Source organism: Coregonus lavaretus (assembly GCF_964263955.1).
Source record: "Coregonus lavaretus genome assembly, chromosome: 4".
NCBI lineage: Eukaryota > Metazoa > Chordata > Actinopteri > Salmoniformes > Salmonidae > Coregonus > Coregonus lavaretus.
The window spans coordinates 65,876,038-65,896,484 of NC_139991.1; the positions used below are offsets into that span (position 1 = coordinate 65,876,038).

The 20,447-nt window shown below is 45.3% G+C and overlaps 1 protein-coding gene across 1 annotated transcript in view; it reads right to left on the bottom strand.

Annotated features, from left to right (window-relative positions):
• pargl (poly (ADP-ribose) glycohydrolase, like) overlaps positions 1 to 20,229 on the bottom strand; it is a 45,209-nt gene extending 24,980 nt beyond the window's left edge. Inside the window, exons 1-5 of the mRNA XM_084160302.1 lie at positions 20,086 to 20,229; positions 5,005 to 5,378; positions 4,755 to 4,868; positions 4,431 to 4,523; positions 4,155 to 4,226 (exon numbers count right to left, since the gene is read on the bottom strand). Coding sequence (XP_084016428.1) covers positions 4,155 to 4,226; positions 4,431 to 4,523; positions 4,755 to 4,868; positions 5,005 to 5,376 — 651 coding nt within the window. The 5' untranslated portion in view covers positions 5,377 to 5,378; positions 20,086 to 20,229. The remainder of the gene's footprint in view (positions 1 to 4,154; positions 4,227 to 4,430; positions 4,524 to 4,754; positions 4,869 to 5,004; positions 5,379 to 20,085) is intronic.
• Positions 20,230 to 20,447: the final 218 nt, after the last annotated feature.

Below are 20,447 nucleotides of genomic sequence, written 5' to 3' on the forward strand. Positions count from 1 at the left end.
TATATATCATTATAAACTAGAGGTGAGAGGGAGAGGAGAATATATATCATTATAAACTAGAGGAGAGAGGGAGAGGAGAATATATATCATTATAAACTAGAGGGAGAGGGAGAGGGAGAGGAGAATATATATCATTATAAACTAGAGGAGAGAGGGAGAGGAGAATATATATCATTATAAACTAGAGGAGAGAGGGAGAGGAGAATATATATCATTATAAACTAGAGGAGAGCGGGAGAGGAGAATATATATCATTATAAACTAGAGGAGAGAGGGAGAGGAGAATATATATCATTATAAACTAGAGGAGAGAGGGAGAGGAGAATATATATCATTATAAACTAGAGGGAGAGGGAGAGGAGAATATATATCATTATAAACTAGAGGAGAGAGGGAGAGGAGAATATATATCATTATAAACTAGAGGAGAGAGGGAGAGGAGAATATATATCATTATAAACTAGAGGAGAGAGGGAGAGGAGAATATATATCATTATAAACTAGAGGAGAGAGGGAGAGGAGAATATATATCATTATAAACTAGAGGAGAGAGGGAGAGGAGAATATATATCATTATAAACTAGAGGAGAGAGGGAGAGGAGAATATATATCATTATAAACTAGAGGAGAGAGGGAGAGGAGAATATATATCATTATAAACTAGAGGAGAGAGGGAGAGGAGAATATATATCATTATAAACTAGAGGAGAGAGGGAGAGGAGAATATATATCATTATAAACTAGAGGGGAGAGGGAGAGGAGAATATATATCATTATAAACTAGAGGAGAGAGGGAGAGGAGAATATATATCATTATAAACTAGAGGAGAGAGGGAGAGGATAATATATATCATTATAAACTAGAGGTGAGAGGGAGAGGAGAATATATATCATTATAAACTAGAGGAGAGAGGGAGAGGAGAATATATATCATTATAAACTAGAGGGAGAGGGAGAGGGAGAGGAGAATATATATCATTATAAACTAGAGGAGAGAGGGAGAGGAGAATATATATCATTATAAACTAGAGGAGAGAGGGAGAGGAGAATATATATCATTATAAACTAGAGGAGAGCGGGAGAGGAGAATATATATCATTATAAACTAGAGGAGAGAGGGAGAGGAGAATATATATCATTATAAACTAGAGGAGAGAGGGAGAGGAGAATATATATCATTATAAACTAGAGGGAGAGGGAGAGGAGAATATATATCATTATAAACTAGAGGAGAGAGGGAGAGGAGAATATATATCATTATAAACTAGAGGAGAGAGGGAGAGGAGAATATATATCATTATAAACTAGAGGAGAGAGGGAGAGGAGAATATATATCATTATAAACTAGAGGAGAGAGGGAGAGGAGAATATATATCATTATAAACTAGAGGAGAGAGGGAGAGGAGAATATATATCATTATAAACTAGAGGAGAGAGGGAGAGGAGAATATATATCATTATAAACTAGAGGGAGAGGGAGAGGAGAATATATATCATTATAAACTAGAGGAGAGAGGGAGAGGAGAATATATATCATTATAAACTAGAGGAGAGAGGGAGAGGAGAATATATATCATTATAAACTAGAGGAGAGAGGGAGAGGAGAATATATATCATTATAAACTAGAGGAGAGAGGGAGAGGAGAATATATATCATTATAAACTAGAGGAGAGAGGGAGAGGAGAATATATATCATTATAAACTAGAGGAGAGAGGGAGAGGAGAATATATATCATTATAAACTGGGTGGTTAGAGCCCTGACTGCTGATTGGCTGAAAGTCATGGTATATCAGACCGTACACCACATGTATGACAAAGCATTTATTTTTACTGTTCTAATTACGTTGGAAACCAGTTCATAATAGCAATAAGGCACCTCGGAGGTTTGTGGTATATTGCCAATATACCACGGCTAAGGGCTGTATCCAGGCACTCTGCGTTGTGTCGTGCTTGAGAACATCCCTTAGCCGTGGCGTATTGGCCATATACCACACCCCCTCGGGCCTTATTGCTTAATTATACACTGCACAAAAACATAAACGCAACATGCAACCATTTCTAAGATTGGACTGAGTTACAGTTCATACAGTATAAGGAAATCAGTCAATTGAAATAAATTAATTAGGTCCTAATCTATGGATTTCACATGATTGGGAATACAGATATGCATCTGTTGGTCACAAATACCCCCCAAAAATGTAGGGGAGTGAATCAGAAAACCAGTCAGTATCTGGTGTGACCACCATTTGCCTCATGCAGCGCAACACATCTCCTTTGCATAGAGTTGATCAGGCTGTTGATTGTGGCCTGTGGAATGTTGTCCCACTCCTCTTCAATGGCTGTGCAAAGTTGCTGGATATTGGCAGGAACTGGAACACGCTGTCGTACACGTCGATCCTGAGCTTCCCAAACATGCTCAATGGGTGACATGTCTGGTGAGTATTTTTCAGCTTCCAGGAATTGTTTACAGATCCTTGCGACATAGGGCCGTGCATTATCATACTGAAACATGAGGTGATGGCAGTGGGTGAATGGCACGACAATGGTCCTCAGGATCTTGTCACGGTATCTCTGTGCATTGAAATTGCCATTGATAAAATGCAATTGTGTTGGTTGTCCGTAGCTTATGTCTGCCCATACCATAACCCCACCGCCACCATGGGGCACTCTGTTCATAACGTTGACATCAGCAAGCGCTCGCCCACACGGCGCTATACTGCCATCTGCCAGGTACAGTTGAAACCGGGATTCATCCGTGAAGAGCACATTTCTCCAGCGTGCCAGTGGTCATCCAAGGTGAATATTTGCCCACTGAAGTCGTTTATGACGCCGAACTGCAGTCAGGTCAAGACCCTGGTGAGGACGACGAGCATGCAGATGAGCTTCCCTGAGACGTTTCTGACAGTTTGTGCAGAGATTCCGGATGTGGAGGTCCTGGGCTGGCGTGGTTACATGTGGTCTGCGGTTGTGAGGCTGTTGGACGTACTGCCAAATTCTCTAAAACGACTGTGAAGGAAAATGTTATGTTTGTGCTTTTCTAATAACCAATTTGACTAGGTTCATGCAAGTGACAGATTGATTGTGCCTGGGAGGAATCCTCACTATCAGTATAAGCAATTCAGCAGTACACCCAGAACATTGTTTTGAGTACCGAAAGGGGTGTCATAGTTTCAAGGTCTCAGCTTGGAGAGAAGAAGCCTCATGAGGTATTGGTCGGTCACATGCATGGACCAAACGTTAATGATGAATGAATTATGAATAAGCAAATATAACTTGTCTGTGTAAGCAGTATATAAGAGAACTAACGGGACTGCCACAGTGGAGCTCCCGACCAACGTGTACTACGGTGCATCGAGTTTGTTGGAACCTCTCCAGCTTGCTGATAATAAATAATTATTCATTTAATATTTAATTCAGGTGTCCCTGGTGTTGAATTTCCATGACAATTTGTCGTCACGATCCCAATGATTGATTCTACCTGCAGAGCTTTCCAGTGAGAGTATGCGAGGAAAACCAGTGGCGCATTTTATGAAGCGTGAGGGAAATTCCCGTCTCACCAAAAGATGACGAGGACCCGCCCAGACCAGACCCTTACTGAGAGCTGCCCAGGAAGAGACACATCATCCGCAAACAATTGAAGGAAACGGCAACTGAACAATAAAACGAAACAACTAGTACAACTAGTCTTAAGTCAATTAATAGCACGGGGTGTTATTCTATATGTATGCAGCAAGACTATAGAGTCTATAGAGACTATAGCATGTATAACTATACAAACTATTGATACTATGGATGCTGAGGGACTATGGATGCTATATATGCTATTTTAGAGTGGCCTTTTATTGTCCCCAGCACAAGGTGCACCTGTGTAATGATCATGCTGTTTAATCAGCTTCTTGATATGTCACAACTGTCAGGTAGATGGACTATCTTGGCAAATGAGAAATGCTCACTAACAGGGATATAAACAAATTTGTGCACAAAGTTTGAGGTAAATAAGCTTTTTGTGCGTATAGAAAATGTATGGGATCTTTTATTTCAGCTCATGAAACATGGGACCAACACTTTACATGTTGCTTTTATATTTTAGTTCAGTCTATATAACACCACCATTAGAGAGAGTTGACCATTCACATTGAACTGATAACTGACCTGAACAAAGGTGTGCAGGGCATCAAAGGACCATTGATCTTCATACTTTGGGTTATATTTCTTTATGGCTTTCTAAGTGGAGAGAAACATGAAGATCATAGTTACACAGTACTGGTCAAACATGCTAACCCCTACCTTAACTGTTATCCCAAACCCAAGTTAACATGAGGAGGCATGTTAGGAAATGTTAGGATAATAGGGGCATGAGTGTGTGTGTGTGTGTGTGTGTGTGTGTGTGTGTGTGTGTGTGTTTGTGTGTGTGTGTTTGTGTCGTACCTCTACGTCACCCACTGATGCAGTGGTCTTCTTGGCCAGACTCACCAGCTGTTTCGAGACCACCTCCCAACGACTTCCCTCAGAGGTGGTTAACTAGGAACAACCAATCAATCAATCAATCAACCAACTGACAAATCAACCAATGAACCAACCAACCAATCAATCAATCAACTTACCAATCACTCAATCAACTTACCAACCAACTAACAAATCAATCAATTAGCCAACAAACAAATCAATAAATTAACCAATCAACCAACCGTTCAAGGAACCAATCAATCGACAAATCAATCAATCAGTAAATCAATCAATCAATGAACCCACCCATCCAGTCTTGATGAGGCTTTCTGGTGAGCAGGGCATCTTAACAAAGTCCCTGTTCCACACATGCTGTCCAGGCTGAGCTTTCAACTTAATTTTATGGCGGAACTCATTCACCTGAATAGGGAGGAAGAGAGACATGAATGATCTGTGAGAGACACCATTTCTTTTGTGTAAACGTTCCAGTTCACTCTCAGTCGCTTTAGATGCAAGCTTTTTTATTGATCTGCACTGGTTTAATTATCTCTCTTACATCTATGAGGACGTGGTGAGTTCTGCTGAAGGACAGTGGCTCCAGCTCCACGTGACACTTAGGGACTTTCTTCAGCTCAGAGAGAGAGCAGCACGACCTCTTCTCCTCACCCCTCACTCCATCCCTCACCCCCTCCATGTCTCTTTTCCTTCCTCCATCCTTCCCTCCATCTGCCTCTTTCTTCCTTTCTCTTTCACTGTCTCCATGCAGTGATTTGGTGACCAGAGTTGGGTTAACGTCGACCAGGTTTCCAACAGGGACATCGCTGTTTGGGTGGCGTTTAACCCCCTGAACACTGTTCTTGTCCTGCATGGGGAAGTCTGGCTGCAGGGCAGCTTTCACTTGGGAACTGTCGTTTTTACAACCGGCCATTCCTGGAGATAGACAGAGAGAAAGGAGTAGGCTTATACTGTCTGCTCCTGATGCTGGGTAATATTGATCATATCTGCATATAGGTTATATTAAATATACCTCACGTGACCCATGATAAGATTATTTGTATGCCTACAAAGTCTACTAAAATGTTTATCTGACTCCATAAATATGATGTTGCAATATGCCAGCAGGACCATAGTTGAGTTACAGTAATAGGCTAGCAAGAAAGGACTAAGAATTGTCTAAATCAAAAGTAAATATTTAATTAACTTTGTAAAATGAATTGATTTACATAAGCTTAAGTTACAAATCATTAATAAGCACTATTCTAGGCAAAGAGAGAGAGAGAGAGAGAGAGAGAGAGAGAGAGAGAACAACAACAAATTTAGACCCAACCAAATCATGAGAAACCAAAAAGAGAATTACTTGACACATTAGAAAGAATTAACAAAATAACAGAGCAAACTGGAATGCTATTTGGCCCTAAACAGAGAGTACACAGTGGCAGAATACCTGACCACTGTGACTGACCCAAACTTAAGGAAAGCTTTGACTATGTACAGACTCAGTGAGCATAGCCTTGCTATTGAGAAAGGCCGCCGTAGGCAGACCTGGCTTTCAAGAGAAGACATGCTATGTGCACACTGCCCACAAAATGAGGTGGAAACTGAGCTGCACTTCCTAACCTCCTGCCAAATGTATGACCATATTAGAGACACATATTTCCCTCAGATTACACAGATCCGCAAAGAATTTGAAAACAAACACAATTCTGATAAACTCCCATATCTACTGGGTGAAATACCATAGTGAGCAATCATAGCAGCAAGATGTGTGACCTATTACCACAAGAAAAGGGCAACCAGTGAAGAACAAACACCATTGTAAATACAACCCATATTTATGTTTATTTATTTTCCCATTTGGACTTTAACTATTTGCACATTGTTACAACACTGTATATATACATAATATGACATTTGAAATTTCTTTATTCTTTTGGAACTTCTGAGTGTAATGTTTACTGTTAATTTTTATTGTTTATTTCACTTTTGTTTACTATCTACTTCACTTGCTTTGGCAATGTTAACATATGTTTCCCATGCCAATGAAGCCCTTAAATTGAATTGAATTGAGAAAGAGAGAGAGAGAGAAAGAGAGAGAGAGAGAGAGAGAGAGAGAGAGAGAGAGAGAGAGAGAGAGAGAGAGAGAGAGAGAGAGAGAGAGAGAGAGAGAGAGAGAGAGAGAGAGAGAGAGAGAGAGCGAGAGAGCGAGTGCATCTCACCACAGATGGTCAGGAACAAAGAGAAAGGACAATGATTCTGAGACCATTTTATAACATCTGAGTTGTTTGGATTCAACATCTAAGTTGTTGACCAATGGTATTACTGTAAAGTTAACCTCCAATCAGATATCAGACCTACATGTAAAGACAACTGCACTTTCTCATAGCCGCAAGATGTAGGGGTGCTGCAATTTTCAGGTCTCTCCAGAGATGTTCGATCGGGTTCACCTTCCAACAGGTTCACCTTCCAACAGGACAACGACCCTAAGCACACAGCCAAGACAACGCAGGAGTGGCTTCAGGACAAGTCTCTGAATGTCCTTAAGTGGCCCAGCCAGAGCCCCGGACTTGAACCCAATCGAACATCTCTGGAGAGACCTGAAAATAGCTGTGCAGCGATGCTCCCCATCCAACCTGACAGAGCTTGAGAGGATCTGCAGAGAAGATGGGAGAAACTAAAATATCTAAAAACCAGTTTTTTTCTTTGTCATTACGGGGTATTGTGTGTAGATTGATGAAGAAAACAAACAATTTAATCCATTTTAGAATAAGGCTGTAACGTAACAAAATGTGGAAAAACTCAAGGGGTCTAAATACTTTCCGAATGCACTGTACACCACACATTTCTTCGCCTCACACAAGTCAACAAAGTCTGTTTGTTTTTTTTTACATCCTTTCCGATTGCTAGTTCTTCAGTATTTGAAAAATCTTTCCAACACTCCCGGCCTCGATAATCACCAAGCCTCGGTGTGAAAGAGCAAAATATCATGATCTGATGATCCCATATATCCGTTGGAAACGTCATAAAAAACAGCTTTCTGTCCTGAGCTCACTGGCGCAGGAAACTTTGAGGGCCCGGAATAGGGTAGTTGATATAATGTGATGATTTGATACAATGTTGAACTTCACTATCAATAGCTGAAGTCAAGACAGATAGAAAGAGAGGCAGACAGGCAGAAAAGAGAGATGAAAGAACCTGCATTTTCATCAGGATATTTTCTACTGTTTTTATTTGTCCGCTTTAGGCCTTTTACTTAGTTGATGATGGAAGTTATAAGCCTACTGCTGCAGTGGCCTATCGGCTATCTCTGAGTTCTATGCTCTCATTTCTTTAGCCACCAATGTATGACAATGTATCAATGTGTCCATATGGCAGAGGCTAGTGCTCTCGCCATAGTTGAATTTTAACTTTTAGATATTTATAATTTTACTTCAGATTTTTATGATTAACCACATGACAATGATTTTGAGAAACTAAAACATTATTATTCTGCATAAAATGTATATATTAAAAATAGAAATAAAAGGTATATAAATGTATACATAAATATTCATAACTGGCACGCAGTTCGGCAGAAATGGTAACATAAATGTAGGGGGGTGTCGTCGTCGTCGTCGGGTGAGGTTGTGTCTCTCTCTGGCGGGAGGTAAGCTTGGCTTATATGGCTTATATGGTGTGGAGTAAAGCTTAAACCATGTATTTAGATTGTAGTTAGGTATTGTAGGTAGTTATCGTAGGTTATTGTATGTAATTATTTTAGGTATTGTATTCGGCTGAGCCCGGTGAAGCACGAGGCTAGCTAACCCACTACCTGGACTAGCTAGCGGGTAGCTACTGGTAACTATTAGCAATTGTGGATAGTTGTTTCACACTTGAGAGTACCTGTAATTACGCCAGCTGGCTGCCTACAATAATTACATACAATAATGCCTACCATTCAGCTGTTTTTCTAACCTCATTGTCTGAAGCGTTAACGTTAGGTAGTAAGTAGCTACTGTGCTCAAAATGTAGCTAGCTTGTTGCTACCTGGATAGCTACTAAACAATAGCTGGAACGACCTAGAGAACGGACGTGAACTGGCTGAATCGATTCAGTGGCTAGCTTTGCACTTGGCTAGCTAACAGTAGCTGCTAGGGGTAAGTTATAACCTACATTTGTGTTTTGTTTTTACATACTGGTAGCCAGAGTCGTTCAAGGGAATTCGGGACATGGGTGATTAGTTAACGTTAGCTTAGCTCTCTCTGTGTGTTCGTGCCGTGGGAGGACGGGTTTCTTCGTTGGCAGAAAGCAATGGCTAGCTAGTATGCTAACTATTCTAGCTAACTAACTGGCTGAATAAGTTGACGACGGACTCGCTCAAGCTGTCGGAACTAACCCACAACGTTAGACATGGACACGAATGATCTGCTTGGCGTGTTGACACACTGGTGGTTTGTTGTGGCCGAGTACTGGTGCTAAACCGTGTTGTTGGAGCCCGGCATGCTAGTTGGCTGTGGCGTCTTATGACTAGGTGCCCTGGACGGTTTTCACGGAAGAATACTCTACCAAGTTAGCTAGCTGAATAAATTAAGTTAGTTTATTCCTAGAAAACATTGAACCGCTGTAGTTTACAACAATTATAGTTTCTGAGGTGGAAGTTGGGAGAGTTATATTTGGGTGTTTCAGTGAAACGTAAGTGAGGGAGGCCCCGCTCTCTCGCTTTCCCAGATGTTTAGTTCATTTCATTCCAATCTCCTTTGCATTATTGTAGCCATTTTCTGTAGCCTGTCAACTATGCCTCTGTCTATCCCTGTTCTCCCCTCTCCGCACAGGCTATACAAAAGCCTCACACTGCGTGGCTGCTGCCTCTCTAACCTGATGGTCCCTGCACGCACGACCCACGTGGAGTTCCAGGTCTCCGGCAGCCTCTGGAACTGCCTTTCTGCGGCCAACAAGGCTGAGTTCATCTCAGCCTATGCTACCCTCCAGTCCCTCGACTTCTTGGCACTGACGGAAACATGGATTACCACTGAAAACACTGATACTCCTACTGCTCTCTCCTTGTCTGACCATGTGTTCTCGCATACCCCGAGAGCATCTGGTCAGCGGGGTGGTGGCACAGGAATCCTCATCTCTCCCAAGTGGTCATTCTCTCTTTTTCCCCTGACCCATCTGTCTAGCTCCTCATTTGAATTCCATGCTGTCACAGTCACTAGCCCATTCAAGCTTAACATCCTTGTCATTTATCGCCCTCCAGGTTCCCTTGGAGAGTTCATCAATGAGCTTGACACCTTGATAAGTTCCTTTCCTGAGGATGGCTCACCCCTCACAGTTCTGGGTGACTTCAACCTCCATACGTCTACCTTTGACTCATTTCTCTCTGCCTCCTTCTTTCCACTCCTCTCCTCTTTTGACCTCACCCTCTCACCGTCCCCCCTACTCACAAGGCAGGCAATACGCTTGACCTCATCTTTACTAGATGCTGTTCTTCTACTAATCTCACTGCAACTCCCCTCCATGTCTCCGACCACTACTTTGTATCCTTTTCTCTCTCGCTCTCCTCCAACACTACTCACTCTGCCCCTACTCAGATGGTAATACGCCGTCGAAACCTTCGCTCTCTCTCTCCCACTACTCTCTCCTCTTCCATCCTATCATCTCTTCCCTCTGCTAAATCCTTCTCCCTCCAATCTCCTGATTCTGCCTCCTCAACCCTCCTCTCCTCCCTTTCTGCATCCTTTGACTCTCTATGTCCCCTATCCTCCCGGCCGGCTCGGTCCTCCCCTCCTGCTCCGTGGCTTGACGACTCATTGCGAGCTCACAGAACAGGGCTCCGGGCAGCCGAGCGGAAATGGAGGAAAACTAGACTCCCTGCGGACCTGGCATCTTTTCACTCCCTCCTCTCTACATTTTCTTCATCTGTTTCTGCTGCTAAAGCCACTTTCTACCACTCTAAATTCCAAGCATCTGCCTCTAACCCTAGGAAGCTCTTTACCACCTTCTCCTCCCTGCTGAATCCCCCCCCCCCCCCCCCCCTCCCTCCCTCCCTCTCTGTGGATGACTTCGTCAACCATTTTGAAAAGAAGGTTGACGACATCCGATCCTCGTTTGTTAAGTCAAATGACACTGCTGGTCCTGCTCACACTACCCTACCCTATGTTTTGACTTCTTTCTCCCCTCTCTCTCCAGATGAAATCTTGCGACTTGTGACGGCCGGCCGCCCAACAAGAGAGCGAAAGTTGTACCCCTTCTCAAAAAACTAACACTCGATCCCTCCGATGTCAACAACTACAGACCAGTATCCCTTCTTTGTTTTCTCTCCAAAACTCTTGAGCGTGCCGTCTTTAGCCAACTCTCTTGCTATCTCTCTCAGAATGACCTTCTTGATCCAAACCAGTCAGGTTTCAAGACTGGTCATTCAACTGAGACTGCTCTTCTCTGTGTCACGGAGGCTCTCTGCACTGCTAAAGCTAACTCTCTCTCCTCTGCTCTTGTCCTTATAGACCTGTCTGCTGCCTTTGATCAAATCAAATCAAATTGTATTGGCCACATGCGCCGAATACAACAGGTGCAGACATTACAGTGAAATGCTTACTTACAGCCCTTAACCAACAGTGCATTTATTTTTAACAAAAAAGTAAAAATAAAACAACAACAAAAAAAGTGTTGAGAAAAAAAGAGCAGAAGTAAAATAAAATAACAGTAGGGAGGCTATATATACAGGGGGGTACCGGTGCAGAGTCAATGTGCGGGGGCACCGGCTAGTTGAGGTAGTTGAAGTAATATGTACATGTGGGCAGAGTTAAAGTGACTATGCATAAATAATTAACAGAGTAGCAGCAGCGTAAAAGGATGGGGTAGGGGGGCAGTGCAAATAGTCCGGGTAGCCATGATTAGCTGTTCAGGAGTCTTATGGCTTGGGGGTAGAAGCTGTTGAGAAGCGGCACCTCTGTACCTTCAGCACCTCTGTACCTTCAGGCTCTGATCAGTCCCTACACCCAAACGAGGGCATTGCGTTCATCCACCTCTGGCCTGCTGGCCCCCCTACCTCTGCGGAAGCACAGTTCCCGCTCAGCCCAGTCAAAACTGTTCGCTGCTCTGGCACCCCAATAGTGGAACAAGCTCCCTCACGACGCCAGGACAGCGGAGTCACTCACCACCTTCCGGAGACACTTGAAATCCCACCTCTTTAAGGAATACCTGGGATTGGATAAAGTAATCCTTCTACCCCGCCTTACCCCACCCCAAAGAAAGAAAAAAACATATTGTAAAGTGGTTATCCCACTGGCTATAAGGTGAATGCACCAATTTGTAAGTCGCTCTGGATAAGAGCGTCTGCTAAATGAAGTAAATGTAATGTAAATGTAAATTGTAAGCTTCCCCAAACTTGAAACTCATGAGCTGCCTATGGTCTTTACTATTCCACCCATTTTTTTAAAAATGCGTGCAAGCGCGTGCACACATAACAGGTCCCGAGAAAAAACAGGCCCGCCTATGGAAATCAAAGGCCAGTCCAACTGATTCGTTCTGGCGCCGGGTCTGGCCGTAACTCAACAATCAGCTATTTGATATTTGCTGCGTGAGCTGCCGAAATTGCACGCTTCCTGACTGTACTGTAGGTTATGCGATTGGGATTTAAAACAATAAACAGTAATTTTTTTAAAAGAAGACAATGATCCTCTGTGGCTAAATCATTCTCTCTGGTGAAGTATTTTCAATGACTTTATTTATTTCTGTATAGATAGGTGTAGCCTAATTACAGGCCTATAGGTTTGTCATATTTATTTCAATTTACTCTCTCTCCTTCTCTGTCCTCTCCCGCTTGTGGTGGATATCAAGTGATCTGGAGTAGTGCTCGCAAAAGTCTTCCACTTCTATTTTATTTTATAATTCTAAACTTGGTGAAAAGGGAATGGGACCAATATCAAATAAGGAACATGGCATTCTCTCGCCGTCGGCTCGCAGGCCTGCTCCTGCCCATGTCAAACATATATACAATATATACAAAAGTATGTTGACACCCCTTCAAATTAGTAGATTCGGCTATTTCAGCCACACCCGTTGCTGACAGGTGTATAAAATTGAGCACACCGCCATGCAATCTCCATAGACAAACACTGGCAGTAGAATGGCCTTACTGAAGAGCTCAGTGACTTTCAATGTGGCACCGTCATAGGATGCCATCTTTCCAATAAGTCAGTTCGTCAAATTTCTGCCCTGCTAGAGCTGTTCCGGTCAACTGTAAGTGCTGTTATTGTGAAATGGAAACGTCTAGGAGCAACACCGGCTCAGCCGAGATGTGGTAGGCTACACAAGCTCACAGAACGGGACCGGCGAGTGCTGAAGCGTGTAGCGCGTAAAAATCGTCTGTCCTCGGTTGCAACACTCACTACCGAGTTCCAAACTGCCTCTGGAAGCAACGTCAGCACAAGAACTGTTCGTCGGGAGCGTCATGAAATGGGTTTCCATGGCCGAGCAGCCGCACACAAGCCTAAAATCACCATGCGCAATGCCAAGCGTCGGCTGGAGTGGTGTATAGCTCCCCGCCATTGGACTCTGGAGCAGTGGAAACGCGTTCTCTGGAGTGATGAATCACGCTTCCCCATCTGGCAGTCCAACAGATGAATCTGGGTTTGGCGGATGCCAGGAGAACGCTACCTGCCCGAATGCAGAGTGCCAATTTTGTTTGGTGGAGGAGGAATAATGGTCTGGGGCTATTTTTCATGGTTAGGGCTAGGCCCCTTAGTTCCAGTGAAGGGAAATCTTAATGCTTCAATGACATTCTAGACGATTCTGTGCTTCCAACTTTATGGCAACAGTTTGGGGAAGGCCCTTTCCTGTTTCAGCATGACAGTGCCCCCGTGCACAAAGCGAGGTCATACAGAAATGGTTTGTCGAGATCGATGTGGAAGAACTTGACTGGCCTGCACAGAGCCCTGACCTCAACCCCATCGAACACGTTTGGGATGAATTGGAACGCCGACTGAGGGCCTAATCGCCCAACATCAGTGCCCGACCTCACTAATGACTAAATGTAATGCTCTTGTGGCTGAATGGAAACAAGTCCCTGCAGCAATGTTCCAAAATCTAGTGGAAAGCCTTCCCAGAAGAGTGGAGGCTGTTATAGCAGCAAAGGGGGGACTCCATATTAATGCCCATGATTTTGGAATGAGATGTTGGACGAGCAGGTGTCCACATACTTTTTGTATTTAGAGCAATTATTTTTTTCAAGGAAGGGTGAATCCATATATTCAAACATCACCTAAGTTACATTGTTTTGCAGGAGTGGTCCTTGAGTTGCCTCTCATCCCACAGACACATTTGCATAAAATCCCTGCTTCACTCCTCCCACAGTCGTTGGATAGGTCTATAGGCCTATAATGCCGATAAGCTATAGTCTCATTTAATTTAACTTGCCCACTGCAACCTACTGTTACCGTACAGGTTATGGGTACTCAATCTAGTGGGCCGCTGTCGGTTTATAATGGGCAGCAAAATAGCAATGTTGTAGCGAATTTGGAGGGCAGCTCGACATAGCCACATATCCCAAGATAATTTGTTTCACATGTATTATTTACAATCGTTAGAAGGATAGTTGTAAGAAGGATAGTTGCCATAAGGGGGAAATACTACTGTTAGTAAAGCACTATGGATACGGTCGTTAATAGTTGCCATTACACACAGATTTTTGTTCCCCCCTATTCTGAACGTCCCTTTCGTCATATAGGCCTAGCTGTTAAGACTTCTAAACTACTGTAGGCTATGAAAGGTGTTCGCAGCAGAACATTGTAGCCAATTCAGAGGGCAGACTGACAGAGACTGTAGCCAGTTCAGAGGGCAGACTGACTCAATCCCAGGTCTCTTCTCAGTCAGTGACAGAGCCAAGAGAGTTTCTTCATCTGGTTGTGCTCATAACGCACCATAGAAGAGTGTATGCCTATAGTCTGAAATTGTGTGTGTGTGCACATTGATGGCCTGTTATATGTTATACGTCTGTAGCCATGAAGTGCTTTGAAAGGCTGGTCATGGCTCACATCAACACCATCATGCCGGAAACCCTAGACCCACTCTAATTTGCATACCGCCCAAACAGATCCACAGATGATGCAATCTCTATTGCACTCCACACTGCCCTTTCCCACCTGGACAAGAGGAACACCTACGTGAGAATGCTATTCATTGACTACAGCTCAGCATTCAACACCATAGTGCCCTCAAAGCTCATCACTAAGCTAAGGATCCTGGGACTAAACACCTCCCTCTGCAACTGGATCCTGGACTTCCTGATGGGCCGCCGCCAGGTGGTAAGGGTAGGTAACAACACATATGCCACACTGACCCTCAACACGGGGACCCCTCAGGGGTGCGTGCTCAGTCCCCTCCTGTACTCCCTGTTCACCCATGACTGCATGGCCAGGCACGACTCCAGTGGTAGGCCTGATCACCGACAACGATGAGACAGCCTATAGGGAGGAGGTCAGAGACCTGGCCGTGTGGTGCCAGGATAACAACCTCTCCCTCAACGTGACCAAGACAAAGGAGATGATTGTGGACTACAGGGAAAAAAAGAGGACTGAGCACGCCCCCATTCTCATCGACGGGGCTGTAGTGGAACAGGTTGAGAGCTTCAAGTTCCTTGGTGTCCACATCACCAACGAACTATTATGGTCCAAACACACCAAGACAGTCGTGAAGAGGGCACGACAAAGTCTATTCCCCCTCAGGAGACTGAAAAGATTTGGCATGGGTCCTTAGATCCTCAAAAAATTATACAGCTGCACCATCGAGAGCATCCTGACTGGTTGCATCACCGCCTGGTATGGCAACTGCTCGGCCTCCGACCGCAAGGCACTACAGAGGGTAGTGCGTACGGCCCAGTACATCACTGGGGCCAAGCTTCCTGCCATCCAGGACCTCTCTACCAGGCGGTGTCAGAGGAAGGCCCTCAAAATTGTCAAAGACTCCAGCCACCCTAGTCATAGACTGTTCTCTCTGCTACCGCACGGCAAGCGGTACCGGAGTGCCTACGTCCAAAAGACTTCTCAACAGCTTCTACCCCCAAGCCTTACTTCAACTACCTCAACTAGCCGGTGCCCCCGCACATTGACTCTGCACCGGTACCGCTGTAGTTTACAACAATTATAGTTTCTGAGGTGGAAGTTGGGAGATTTATATTTGGGTGTTTCAGTGAAACATAAGTGAGGGAGGCGCCGCTCTCTCCTTTCCCAGATGTTTAGTTCATTTCATTCCAATCTCCTTTGCATTATTGTAGCCATTTTCTGTAGCCTGTCAACTATGCCTCTGTCTATCCCTGTTCTCTCATCTCCGCACAGGCTATACAAACGCCTCACACCGCGTGGCTGCTGCTTCTCTAACCTGGTGGTCCCTGCACGCACCATCCACGTGGAGTTCCAGGTCTCAGGCAGCCTCTGGAACTGCCGTTCTGCTACCAACAAGGCAGAGTTCATCTCAGCCTATGCTACCCTCCAGTCCCTCGACTTCTTGGCGCTGACGGAAACATGGATTACCACTAAAAAAAATGCTACTCCTACTGCTCTCTCCTCGTCTGACCATGTGTTCTCGCATACCCCGAGAGCATCTGGTCAGCGGGGTGGTGGCACAGGAATCCTCATCTCTCCCAAGTGGACATTCTCTCTTTTTCCCCTGACCCATCTGTCCATCTCCTCATTTGAATTCCATGCCGTCACAGTCACTAGCCCATTCAAGCTTAACATCCTTGTCATTTATCGCCCTCCAGGTTCCCTTGGAGAGTTCATCAATGAGCTTGATGCCTTGATAAGTTCCTTTCCTGAGGATGGCTCACCCCTCACAGTTCTGGGTGACTTCAACCTCCCTACGTCTACCTTTGACTCATTTCTCTCTGCCTCCTTCTTTCCACTCTTCTCCTCTTTTGACCTCACCCTCTCACCGTCCCCCGTACTCACAAGGCAGGCAATACGCTTGACCTCATCTTTACTAGATGCTGTTCTTCTACTAATCTCACTGCAACTCCCCTCCAAGTCTCCGACCACTACTTTGTATCCTTTTCTCTCTCGCTCTCCTCCAACACTACTCACTCTGCCCCTACTCTCTCCTCTTCCATCCTATCATCTCTTCCCTCTGCTAAGTCCTTCTCCCTCCAATCTCCTGATTATGCCTCCTCAACCCTCCTCTCCTCCCTCTCTGAATCTTTTGACTCTCTATGTCCCCTATCCTCCCGGCCGGCTCGGTCCTCCCCTCCTGCTCCGTGGCTTGATGACTCATTGCGAGCTCACAGAACAGGGCTCCGGGCAGCCGAGCGGAAATGGAGGAAAACTAGACTCCCTGCGGACCTGGCATCTTTTCACTCCCTCCTCTCTACATTTTCTTCATCTGTATCTGCTGCTAAAGCCACTTTCTACCACTCTAAATTCCAAGCATCTGCCTCTAACCCTAGGAAGCTCTTTGCCACCTTCTCCTCCCTGCTGAATCCTCCTCCCCCTCCCCCCTCTCCTCCCTCTCTGTGGATGACTTCGTCAACCATTTTGAAAAGAAGGTTGATGACATCCGATCCTCGTTTGTTAAGTCAAATGACACTGCTGGTCCTGCTCACACTGCCCTACCCTATGCTTTGACTTCTTTCTCCCCTCTCTCTCCAGATAAAAACTTGCGACTTGTGACGGCCGGCCGCCCAACAACCTGCCCAGTTGACCCTATCCCCTCCTCTCTTCTCCAGACCATCTCCAGTGACCTTCTCCCTTACCTCACCTCGCTCATCAACTCATCCTTGACCTCTGGCTATGTCCCTTCCGTCTTCAAGAGAGCGAGAGTTGCACCCCTTTTCAAAAAACCAACACTCGATCACTCTGATGTCAACAACTACAGACCAGTATCCCTTCTTTCTTTTCTCTCCAAAACTCTTGAGCGTGCCGTCTTTAGCCAACTCTCTTGCTATCTCTCTCAGAATGACCTTCTTGATCCAAACCAGTCAGGTTTCAAGACTGGTCATTCAACTGAGACTGCTCTTCTCTGTGTCACGGAGGCTCTCCGCACTGCTAAAGCTAACTCTCTCTCCTCTGCTCTTGTCCTTCTAGACCTGTCTGCTGCCTTTGATACTGTGAACCATCAGATCCTCCTCTCCACCCTCTCCGAGTTGGGCATCTCCGGCGCGGCTCACTATTGGATTGCGTCCTACCTGACCGGTCGCTCCTACCAATGGCGTGGCGAGAATCTTTTTCCGCACCACGTGCTCTCACCACTGGTGTCCCCCAGGGCTCAGTTCTAGGCCCTTTCCTATTCTCGCTATATACCAAGTCACTTGGCTCTGTCATATCCTCACATGGCCTCTCCTATCATTGCTACGCAGACGACACACAACTAATCTTCTCCTTTCCCCCTTCTGATAACCAGGTGGTGAATCGCATTTCTGCATGTCTGGCTGACATATCAGTGTGGATGACGGATCACCACCTCAAGCTGAACCTCGGCAAGACAGAGCTGCTCTTCCTCCCGGGGAAGGACTGCCCGTTCCATGATCTCGCCATCACGGTTGACAACTCCGTTGTGTCCTCCTCCCAGAGTGCGAAGAGCCTTGGCGTGACCCTGGACAACACCCTGTCGTTCTCCGCTAACATCAAGGCGGTGACCCGATCCTGTAGGTTCATGCTCTACAACATTCGGAGAGTACGACCCTGCCTTACACAGGAAGCGGCACAGGTCCTAATCCAGGCACTTGTCATCTCCCGTCTGGATTACTGCAACTCGCTGTTGGCTGGGCTCCCTGCCTGTGCCATTAAACCCCTACAACTAATCCAGAATGCCGCAGCCCGTCTGGTGTTCAACCTTCCCAAGTTCTCTCACGTCACCCCGCTCCTCCGCACACTCCACTGGCTTCCAGTTGAAGCTCGCATCTGCTACAAGACCATGGTGCTTGCCTACGGAGCTGTGAGGGGAACGGCACCTCCGTACCTTCAGGCTCTGATCAGTCCCTACACCCAAACGAGGGCATTGCGTTCATCCACCTCTGGCCTGCTGGCCCCCCTACCTCTGCGGAAGCACAGTTCCCGCTCAGCCCAGTCAAAACTGTTCGCTGCTCTGGCACCCCAATGGTGGAACAAGCTCCCTCACGACGCCAGGATTGCGGAGTCACTCACCACCTTCCGGAGACACTTGAAACCCCACCTCTTTAAGGAATACCTGGGATAGGATAAAGTAATCCTTCTACCCCCCCTTACCCCACCCCCCAAAAAATAAAATAAAATAAAAAAAATATATATATTTGTAAAGTGGTTATCCCACTGGCTATAAGGTGAATGCACCAATTTGTAAGTCGCTCTGGATAAGAGCGTCTGCTAAATGACGTAAATGTAAATGTATATATAGCCTCCCTACTGTTATTTTATTTTACTTCTGCTCTTTTTTTCTCAACACTTTTTTGTTGTTGTTTTATTTTACTTTTTCATTAAAAAATAAATGCACTGTTGGTTAAGGGCTGTAAGTAAGCATTTCACTGTAATGTCTGCACCTGTTGTATTCGGCGCATGTGGCCAAAACAATTTGATTTGATATGTGCATGCGCGCCAAACCTCACCTCCAAAGGGCCAAAGTCCGTGACTCACAGCACTCTTCTTTACCCGCTGTCCTGTCTGCTCTGGTGTGTGTGTGTGTGTTGGTTAAATTTTTGGGGGTTTATTTTACCCCCTTTTTCGATCCTGTCTCATCGCTGCAACTCCCCAACAGGCTCGGGAGGCGAAGGTCGAGGTGAAGGTCGAGTCATGCGTCCTCTGAAACATGACCCGCCAAACAGCGCTTCTTAACACCCGCCCGCTTAACCTGGAAGCCAGCCGCACCAATGTCTCGGAGGAAACACTGTTCACCTGATGACCGAGGTCAGCCTGCAGGCGCCATGCCCGCCACATGGAGTCACTCGAGTGCGATGAGCCAAGTAAAGCCCCCCCTTGCCAAACCCTCCCCTAACCTGGACGACGCTGGGCCAATTGTGCGCCGCCCTATGGGACTCCCGATCACGGCCGGTTGTGATACTGCCCGGGATCAAACCAGGGTCTGTAGTGACGCCTCTAGCACTGCGGTGCAGTGCCTTAGACCACTGCGCCACTCGGGAGCCCGTGTGTTGGTTGTTCTATCTTTGTGGGGACCTAAAATCCCCAAAAGTCCCCACAAGGATAGTAAAACAAGGAAAATTCTCCCTCGTTGGGAAATGTTTTACGTCCCCATGAGGACAAAGGCTATTTTAAGCTTAGGGGTTAGGTTTAGGGTTAGGGTTTGGGCTACGGTTAAGGTTAGGGAATATAAGATTTTTAATGGGAATCAATTTTAGGTCCCCACGAGGATAGAAGAACAAAACGTGTGTGTGTGTATGAGCCAGATAACTTTCTCCTCAAAAGGACCATGCACATTAAATTACCACTTTGGATGAGTAGGGTCTCTCCCTGTGCACTGTAGTAGCCTAGTAGCGTCCACTAGAACCATGTATTTGGAAATCACCCAGTTTTCCTAACAGCACCAATATTTTAACTTTCACTTTTCAAACGACACAAGGTAAATTACACCATTGAAAATGTTTAACTAAGTTTCTATTATTCAATTTGAACAATCCTATTAGATCATTGGATTGGTAACCGTTAAACGCACCGGGAGTAAATTGTGTTGGTGGGCTACTCACTTGAATGATGCCGAATGCGCAGCTAATTTCTGAAGAGTAGGAATATGTGCTTTTCCAGAACGCATCTAGAACACTTCGTTGACCGAACGTGAAGGAGCAGCAATCCTGAAAATGAAAGTGAAATGTAGACTAGGCAAATGTTCAAGCACGTCGCCTGTGCATATGACGTAAAGCAATACGTGCGTGTTGACATAAAGTGCAGTCAACTTTGTTCTAAGGGCAGAAATAATCTGATTGGTTTAGGGCAGAACAAATCCGATTGGTTTCTAAAAGGTCAATGGCCAGAGTTTAATAGTTGCACAACATTTGAAAATATTTGCAGAGTTACAAGTTGTAACGTTTTGAAATGATCGTGTTACAGT